The sequence below is a fragment of the Stegastes partitus genome, unplaced genomic scaffold (assembly GCF_000690725.1).
Source record: "Stegastes partitus isolate 25-593 unplaced genomic scaffold, Stegastes_partitus-1.0.2 Scaffold1028, whole genome shotgun sequence".
In the NCBI taxonomy this organism is placed as follows: domain Eukaryota; kingdom Metazoa; phylum Chordata; class Actinopteri; family Pomacentridae; genus Stegastes; species Stegastes partitus.
This window is the reverse complement of record NW_007578759.1, coordinates 128,236-138,214: the sequence shown is the minus strand read 5'-3', so window position 1 is coordinate 138,214 and position 9,979 is coordinate 128,236. Positions and strand designations below refer to the sequence as shown.

Below are 9,979 nucleotides of genomic sequence, written 5' to 3'. Positions count from 1 at the left end.
TTGGGTTTATTTGTCAGAACCTTGTGGGGTTCGTCTGTATCACTGGTTTTTATTCCACTTTGAACCTCTTGGTTGCTTTAATTCAACAAGAAAACTGAAAAATAACTGAATTAAATGATAAAACAGACAAATAAAGGAACTTTAGAGCCTGGTTTCTACATGTATTTACCAGATGATCTTTGTTGGACAAGATGAGTTTGAAAACAGGAAGAAGAGGAAGAAGGAAGACGCTGACAGGCTGCTGTAATAAAGCAGAAGTGAGACTCATGATATTTGTACCTTCTGTCCAACACCACGGCGCTCAGACAGTATTAAGGTCCGAGGCTGTCCCTTCAGTCCACTCCTGTGTTTTGTTGTCCTCACTCCCAGCATGTGTGCATGTCCCAGAGCAACCTTCCAGCTCGGCGGTGGCGGCTCTTTTTGTCTCTGATGTTCTTTATTTCCCTCCATGTTGCAGCTTTGTTTCACCTCAGCAGCCCCTCCACACCAGAGTGTGTCATGGACGGGGTTTTATTGTGTGATAACATTATCAAACAGGAACTGGGAGAAAGGAAGGAGCTCTGATGAAGCTGTAGTAGTCCATTATCTGTATATATCTTCCTCCGGCCTCGGTACCGTCCTGTGCTGTTCCTTCCTTTCATCTCGCTGCTCTGTGGAGCTCAGTCCTCCGTCGCCACACATGGCTGCTTTCTGTTGTAATCAGTCTTCGCTCTGACCCCAAACGCACAATGACGTGTTTAAAGGAGGAAAGAAAGGACTGACGGGGAGACAGCAGCTCTGGTCCATCAGCCGTCGGTTCCTTCCAGGACGAGGTGACACTTGCGTCACTCCATTCCTGCTTTCATGCTGCAAATGTGGAGTTCTGCATCATGTCAAAGGCATTCAGTTGGATTTAGATCTGGTGAACTGGGAAAGGCATTCCAAGTCCTCTGGACCCAATATTCTGGTCATGAAACCAGTTTGCTTTGTGGCTACGCTGGAAGAAGTCCTTAGAAGGTGATCAGCTGTGGCCATAAAGACTTTACAGAAGAGACCAGCGTATAAACCGCCATGACATCACTGCTTTGTGAGCTGCAGCTTCACAGATTTGTTTTTAGATTTATCAGCCTCGGCTAAACTTTCCAGTCCTCAGCTGTCCAGTTCCTCAGATTCATGCACTCGAGTGACATCAGTGGGTTTTCTTGTGGTCTTCTGCTGGTGGAGCCCATCCTTCATTCTGGACACCACCGTTGTAAAGAGTTACCTTTTCTTTTGTCTTTTTGTCAACTCAAGAAGTCCCACCATTCTCCACTGACTGCTCTCATCTCTGTCCTCGGAGTCGGCGCTCGCCAGATGTTTTATGTTGTTTTGTGCTTTTGTTTTTTTGCACATTCTCAGTAGCTTCTGGAGGCTGTTGTTTGTGAACCAATCAGCAGGTTCAGAAACACTCAGATCAGCCCGTCCTACCACAGCCAGAGCCACTGAGGTCACATTTTCCCCCAACGTTGATGTTTGATGTGAACTTAAGAAGCGCCTGAGCTGCCTCTGCGTGGTTTCATGCTTTGCACAGCTGCCACATGACGGCTGATCCCATTCTGATGAAGTGCTCAATAAGTGAACATACAGCGTTCTGTGCTTCGGAGGGTTTCACTTGGGTGACCATTGCTTTTAATTGGATTCTGAAAGGTTAAAAGCATTACTTACAATTTGCACTAATTTCACTTCCTGTGGTTGCCATTTTCTTTTGCTGATGCACTGAAATTAGCACAAATCGAGACGATCTTAGGACTAAAATTTCTGTATTACTTTGAATTTCAGTGAGGATCTGGAGTCAGCTGTCAACATTCAGCACTGCTCAATTATTCTTCTCTTCGTTTTCTATGGCAGGCCGGCAGTGGACAGGAAACAGGGACGACATGTAGCGCAGAGGAGGGGATGACGGAGATTAAGATGGTGAGAAGTGTTTGATAGCAGGGGATTGAGACGGCCAGATGTGAGGGTGAACGCGAGGTAAGCTTCAGATAGAACGAAACCAGAATGAGCGTAATGAGAGAAAAGAAAGGCAGCGCAATGAGGAAGGTAAAAAGGAATGAAGGTGAGAGAGGGCTAAGTGAGGCTAAGACAGAGAGTTGAAGGAAAGGGTAAGCCTCTGTAGGTAGCAGTAATTAGAGCGAGGCCTGTCCCCTGTGAGGCGGACGTGCTGCTAATGCACACAGATGATGGGAGGCCTTCATCGCCCATCCACTCCCCCTCTCTGGGTGGTAAATAGGCATTACCCCCAGTCCACATGAGGCACTTCAAAGAAGCCCATTACCGCAGTGCTCACACCACGTCTTCTTTTATTACAGCAGTGCAGACGTATACACTCGCTACAACAACAACGCAATCATACTTTAAAGTTAGGACGAGTGCCGTTTTAAATAATACACCAGCAGGTGCGGTGACACTTCAAACATCAGCGGCAGTGCACAGCAGAGACAAAGGGATAATACATCAATAAAGGGACTAGATAAATAAAACATAAAGCGCATTATAAGGTCACAGTTTGCGTGTTTGAGATATTAACTATTTAGCAGGTGTGACTGGCTCCATTCACCATGTCCTCCTGCTGCTGCTGCTGGGTGCAACGTTTAATGAGCTTCTGGGAGGAAAGGCTTTTGTTTTTGCTGTGTGTCTGTTCTGTCTCTGAATGGATGGACACCAGGATATCAGCCGGACGTTGTCACCGGAGCTGCGTGTCTGTTTTGTTGACCTCCTTCAGGACAGCGTCGACTGAACCGATCCTCATCTGACTGCAGCACAGCTTGGACACAGAAATCACGTGAGCATCACCACATCCACATATGGATTTCCTACATCTAGGATTTTCCAGTTCTCCCTTTGAGACAACGTGTCAGCATATGTTTGGGTTTTTTGGAAATCGCTCGGAGTTTGTTGAGAATCCATAAATCACAGCCCGCCAGCCAAACTGGTTCCTTCACGACTTTTATGTTTATCTGTGGAAGCTGTCGTTGGTGGTTGGTTTGGTTTATAGATCAAACTGTCCAGAAGGCTTCATCTGCATCAGACTTCCAGGATTTCCAGTTGGCTCATCCAAACAAGCATCTTTTCATCTGATTTACTGATCTGCTGTGTTGTTGCGACGTCAGCGTCTTCTGGGGTCTCCAGGCCCAGTGTGGGTGCCAATGCCACGTTTAGCATTTTTTTTATTTTTCTAGCAGTTCCATCCAGTTCAACAGCAAGGAAAACCATCAGCTTATCACATCTTATCCAGTCTACTAGTCAGAATCTCCAGTTCAGATCAGTAGATTACAGTTAGAAGATGCAGGACCGTAGAAACCAACAGGCAGAAGAAAACTCCTCTGTCTTCTTTCAGATCTCCCTTCAAGGCCAAACCTCAAAACATAGGAATGCACGCTATGTGAATACTATCAAGGCAAGGCCAAGACCTGAGCGTGTGACCTTCTGTCTACGGTGTGTGTTAGTATGACTGAACAGTTGCTGTTTCAGCCCAGAGGAGACCCGACGTTCTCTTCCTTCACGTTACGACGCTGAATGTTCGTATCAAACGTGGTCAAGATGTCAGACATTGAAGTAAATGTATGTACAGTAATCCCTGTAAATAAAGAACTCAAGCCCACAGAATGCAGTCGGTGCAGCTCACGTGCGCTGGGCGGAGGCTTCTGGATGCTGGCCAATCAGAAGGAATCTGGTCTTAAAGAGACAGTAGCATGAGCAGGTAATCTCAAACAGAAGATGACCTCGGGCTGCACAGAGGCCTGTTGTAAGATAAATTAGGATTTTTTTTGGAACTGTGAATCATGAAAAGCCGCTTTAGTGAATCCCAGAACAGAAACATGGAAAATAAACATAATAGACCCTCTTTTACGTCCTGATTTCATTAAACTTGCTTCTCAAGTTCACCTTTTATTCCTGAGTTAGCGGGGTACTTGTGTTTTCAAGTTGAACCACCTTAGAATGAGTCACAGTGTACAAACTGGAATGACTGAGATACCTCGGTGCCAGTACAAGTATCAAGGAAAGCAGATTTGCTTTTGCAATCTCCTTCCACGAAATGAATAAATAAATAAAAATCTTTTGTGCAGCAGCAAACAATCCCCATCAGTTTTTAGTAACTCACCGAAAACTGTCATAAACCCTACATGGTCCAGTGATTCAGATTCAAGCAGAACTTCAGTCTGGTTCTTTGTAGTTTAAAGAAAACAAAAGAACATTTAAAGGCCAAGTACAATACGATCTGTGTTGTTTCACCATAACGTCAAACATCACGATTAAGCACCACCAGTAACGCTGCCAACGTCGTTAGAAGCAGAACTTTTAAAAAGTGTCAGCGATGGATTTTCAACCCAGCTCGCCCACATCCACATTAAGATAGAATGAGAAATGTGCCGTCATCACCCTGACCTGTCTCTGCTTGTGTGCTTTCCCATGCTTTGACCTTCCCCCACTGTCTCCCAGCGGACGGTCTCCTGGAGAGTGAACAGGAAGTCCTTTGGGTGGTGCAGATGGCCAGGATCCCTCTGGAGCTGCTATAGCCATGAGCCATGCTATGCTGTTCCTCACAGTGGTTCCCCTCAGCCTGCTCTGCTCGGTGCTGCCCTCCCTGGAACCATTCAGACATGAAGCGGCTCTTCCTCTTTCCCACCTTCAGTCTTCAGGTTTTTCCTGCTGCTGTCAGGGTCCATGGATGGACACTTCTGGACACCAGATGGCCGGTTCTTGACTGTCGGGTCACCGCCTCCCCCCTGCTGCCTTGACGGTCCAGAGAAAGATGTGCTGGAAGAAGCTAAATTAGTCTATGATTTTCTGGGTGTAGGGGTCCCAGAGTGGAAAGGTCACATTGTTGTCTTCTTCCTCGCTGTCTGGGTGTTCCTGGGTCACCTGCAGAGGAAGCGTCCTAGATGGACGCTGCATGTGGACGCCTCTCAGACTCCACATCAGCTCTTCTCTTTTCTCTCCACTTACTTTTTCTCATTATTTTAACATTGTTTTTGCAGCTGATCCTTCTGCCCTCACTTCAGTGTCTCTGGAAACATTATTAGCTTCGTCATTCCCGTCTGGCTTTTGCTTTTTTTTTCTCTTTACCTGATCTGTACGCTACAACATCTCAGATAGTTGTGGAGCTGCTGCAGACAGACATGATGAAATGTTCCAGCCTCGTGTTTGCCGGTTATTGCTTTGTGGTGTGTTTAGAGGTTTGATTTTCCCACTTTGTTAAACAGATTATTCTAGTTAGATTTTTAAAGAGCTCATCATTTACACACAGATGTTGCCTCATTCTGATGTTTTTCTTCATCCCAGCACTTCTCCCCAGTACTGCACACATCACAGAGTTTATGATGGTGGTTTTGTTTCTAACACAACTCAGTGTGACTGAACACGCTGTCGATGTGAATGTCCTCCGAGGTGCTGTTCTGATGGATCTCCTGCTCACCTTTAAGAATGAACGTGTCATCACCCAAACTCTTGAAATGTTCAATTTCCAATCAAGCATCTCTTTTCAGAAACTTGGAAAACATGTTTGTCTCTGGCGTCCGTCACCACTCATAGAGCTACAGGCGCTGTTACTCCTGTCACATGACTCCCAGCGCCGCCACTGGGATCAGACACACTCTCCGCCGAAGCTGTGCTCTCTGACTCAGTTTCTACAGAGAAAGTGATTCATGCTCACTTATCAGATTGATGGAGCGTCTGCCGTCCACCACCTGTACCTGGCAGCCTCTTGTCCTCCATTTGTCAAAGCAGAGCTTCCTGGAGACTCCCACCAGTGTTTAACATTCAGCCCAGGCTGAGATGTGGAGCTGTAGGAGATGCATTCCATCCTCATCTCCAGAAGAGTCACAGAAATACTGCTGGTGTGTTAGAGAGTAGCTGATTCATTGAAGAATTTGATTTAGGTCCATTTTAAGATTCATGGAGCACAGAGAAGGACTCTGTTGTTCTCTGAAGGACTTTCAGAGTGACACAGGTGAACGTCTGTCGCTGCAGCATCGACTCCATCAGTCATACATTCAAGTCTTGTGACATCTTTCCAGCCTGCTTCGACATGCCGTCCTCCACACAGTGGCTCTTCACAACCTTTTACAGCCACACAGCACACAACCTAAACACAAAGATCACACGAGCATCAGCGGATCAATACATCGACTGTCCAGACTCAACATGTGCTCACGGTGGCCAACTTGTTTGTTTACCTCCAAGTGTGAGGCCAGAGTTACCCGTTAAACTTCAGCGTTGTGATGTTCTTCTGTCATGTGTTTGTGAGTGTGCTTCTCCTCCAGGTCGTGACTTGTGCAGTGTACAGTAGTGCTGAGCATGCTGCTGATGCTGAGCGCACACAACCAGTATCGACTGCTGTGGTTTGAGTATTGATATGTGGCCACTTAAAACGGCCTCTAAGTCTATTGTGTGGAAGCATCTTTTAATTTAGATTAGACTGTACAGAGTACATTCGTATTGAGCAGCAGCTTCACTTATGTCCTCCCTCTGCTTCATTTATTAGATTAGCCATACTCTGTTTATTCCAACAGTCGCTGCCTGGACGTCCGGTGAACAGCCACCAGCCTGTGCTTTCAGTCCTGTACAACCACTTCCTTTACATTCCCCTTATATACCTGCAGCATTTCTATTTTCGTTTTAGTTTAAACGATTATTCCATGTCTTTGAGCAGCGGCTGGTTTTGTGAAAAACAAAAACTTGATTTCAGTTGAAGTGTGGCTGCTGTCGTGTCATTTACTGCTGTTGGTGTTTATCAGTTAGAAGCTGAAGTGAAGCAGACTCACTGTGTTCACCTGGTTCAGGTACAGAAACTCTCACACAGATCAACACAGTGTGTGTGTGTCTGCGTTCAGTCGCTGTGTGTTGTTCTGAAGGTGGCGCTGTTATCGGCCTTCATATGATCCCAGTTTGCTGAAGGCTGTTGAAGACAGTCGCTGGTAGGTTTTCCCTCTTTGCTTCTGATTCTGATGCCAGCTCTGTGTTTTTCTCTGCCCAGATTTGGAAAGAAAAAGGAGGAGAAGAAGGAGGCGAAGGCGGCTGTGCAGCGCCAGAAGTCCGACGTTCTGAGTGACCACGAGTTTGAGAGGATGAAGGAAGAGAGAGAGCGGTGAGGAGCATCCTGGAGATCAGATCTTTGTTTGTGCTCCAGAGTTTCTGACATCAGCATACAGAGAAGCTGTGTGTGTGTGTGTGTGTGTGTGTGTGTGTGTGTGGAGGTTTCTGAGGAAACATCTTTTGTCTTCCTCGTTGATCACAGATGATTGTTCACTCATCATTTTCATGGGAAGCATTGAAACCACTTCATTAGCGTGGCTGCCTTTCCTTTCTTACGCTGCTGGTTATCTGTACCGTCCTCTCCATTGTCTCCGGCCCTCTCTGCTCTGTGCCTGTCATATCTGAGCTCTGGGTGTTTTGTTTGAAGATGTTTCTCTGTCACAGCTCTTAGTGAAGCTCAATCATCAGCAGCCCACTCATCAGTCTCCTCTGTTTCAGCAGTATTCCTCTGATTACCAGACGTCCTTCATTTCTCTTTCAGAATTGAGGCGTCGCATCCTGAGCTCCGGGAGCAGCAGTCCAGAGACCAGCAAGGCGGGGGGTCGGCTTATCCGGACTTTGAGGATGACGACGCAGATCCCAACTACGCCCGCATACAGTCCTTCAGGGACCGAGACGCTGCTCCGGTACCACAGCCGCTGGCCCAGTCACCTCCCTACAGTAGCATCCAGCACGGCCACGGCCCCTCTGGGTTTCCAGGACATGGGAATCACTCCACTGAAGCCGGAGCCCTCCCTGATGACGACCCTCTGGACAGACTGTATGCCAAAGTGAACAAACCAAGGGGAGCTGGAACCACATCTCCTCCTGCTCCTGCTCCTGGTAGTGACAGGTAAGCGCTGTGAGCTCATCAGGATGGAGTCAGTCTGGTATGAGCTAGCTCACAGCGGTGTGTTCTGTCACCAGCAGATACAGTTTGATCACTTTAAATACAATCAGAACACATGTAGTATTGTTCTAGTCTGGGCTCGATGCCGGTGCAGAGCGAGCCCCTCGGGTTCTGGTCCGGTTCAGCACCAGTGGATAACAGGACCTGTACCTGTGTAGCCTCACCCGACACAAAGGCAGCTGTAGTGGTAACGAATGTGTTCACCCAGGTGTCAGAAACCGGCTGTGGAGACATAAAACATCCCAAACAAACAGATAGATACCTCCTCTCTGGATCGCTCTGCTCCTCACCTTCACGCTGCAATGTCGTCCTGCTGATGCTTCATACTTCCCTCTCTTTGCTCCTCACCTGCCTGAATCACCGTCATCACTGCCAGTTCATCTCCCAGAGGCCAGCGTACGAGTGAGTGTGTGTGTGTGTGTGTGTGTGTGTGTGTGTGTGTGTGTGTGTGTGTGTGTGTGTGTGTGTGTGTGTGTCTTCCAGCAAAAAGAAAAACGTCCCCGTACGGTTCAGCGTGTTGCTCTCAGCTCCACAGTCCCGACTCCTTACCTTTATGATGTCAGTCACAGCTCACTTGCTTCTGAATATATCTTCCAGTATAGATATCCTCACACACAACCACACACAACCACACACACACACACATCCATGCACATCCACCTTCTCTCTGTAGCTGTCATCAGCCGAGGCAGTGCACCTGTGTGATGGACAGCTCCAGGCTGCACAGACTCTTTCCTCCGTCGTGTCCTCCTCCATGCATTGTAGTGTTTAATTATACAAAGTCAAGGTTCCTGTGACCTTGACTTAGCATAACCCAAATATTTTAAAAAATAAACTGTTTAGGAACCTGTATTTATTGCTGAGGGGGGATCCAGACACATGTGGTTTATTATCAGCCAGTCAGTGCCTGGTTCTTCAGTAAACTGAGGTCAGGGGTTAAACATGAGTGTCTTTAAGCTAATGCAGCTTAATCCAAGCCAGAAAAATGAAGTCTGCTGTGTGATAAATAGCCTTTAAACCCTTTTGAACAGTTCACCACAGCTCCAGGTTTCACACAAACGTCCCATATTTCCAGACATCCTAGTTTGCAGGCAGTAAATTTTGGCGATGTAAATATCTGTAGTGTAACAGCGTCCGTCCCAGGCAGCAGCCGGGTGTGTTTGTTCTGTGCAGTGCAGAACTCTTGTCTCCCTTCGCTGTCAATGAGAGTAATTACACAAATACTGTCAACGCATGACAGCTACGTACAACAGCTACACAGCGTACTGCAGATACTGGCCATGAGCACAACCTCCGTGTCTGCCCTCACTGGTTTCTCTTCTTCAGCACTTTTCAACAAAGAAAAACCACAATAATATGAATCCCTGTTTGTCTTGGCCGTCTTTCTTTAGACAGTAGTCCTTCCTCTGAACACGACTGTCTCTTGCATCAGAAACACCTCTCGGTGTCTCTCGAGGTTTTTCCAGCCTCCACCGGGCTCCTGGTGGCTCGCCTGCTCTGTCTCCTCAGCTCTGGAAAACCAGAGATTGCTGCTTAACATTAAATGAATGACTGCCACAGACAACATTTTAAACTCTGGATGCTGTGCTTTGGCCTCTTTGCATACAGTACGTGATCTGTTCTGTGACTGTTAACCACAAAGCCTGAGAGGGCTGTTTGAGCCAACAAACCCACAGTCAGCTGTGGGATAGTTCCCATAAGCTTTGCTTGAGCTTAGCTGCTAAAACTGTGCTAATTTCTGTCCATTTAGTTCAACATTATGTACAGTTTTTCTTTCATGTCTCTCTCTCCTTGAAAGAAGCAACATGAGACTTAAAATGTCTTGATTTTGGAACCTGCATCCATGAGCAGCAGTCCTGGCAGATAGTGCTCTTCATTTATCATCACTTCCTGAAACCTGACGATGCAGACAGGAGGAAGTGCAGCTATTGGCTGGCAGTAATCGATGGGCCAAAAAAAGAAGTCAGTGTGTCAGCGGTGTGTGTGTGTGTGTGTGTGTGTGTGTGTGTGTGTGTGTGTGTGTGTGTGTGTGTGTGT

The 9,979-nt window shown here is 46.9% G+C and overlaps 1 protein-coding gene across 1 annotated transcript in view; it reads left to right on the top strand.

The window, feature by feature from the left end:
• pard3bb (par-3 family cell polarity regulator beta b) overlaps positions 1–9,979 on the top strand; it is a 218,717-nt gene that overhangs the window by 135,366 nt on the left and 73,372 nt on the right. Inside the window, exons 20-21 of the mRNA XM_008295178.1 lie at positions 6,995–7,105; positions 7,535–7,885. Coding sequence (XP_008293400.1) covers positions 6,995–7,105; positions 7,535–7,885 — 462 coding nt within the window. The remainder of the gene's footprint in view (positions 1–6,994; positions 7,106–7,534; positions 7,886–9,979) is intronic.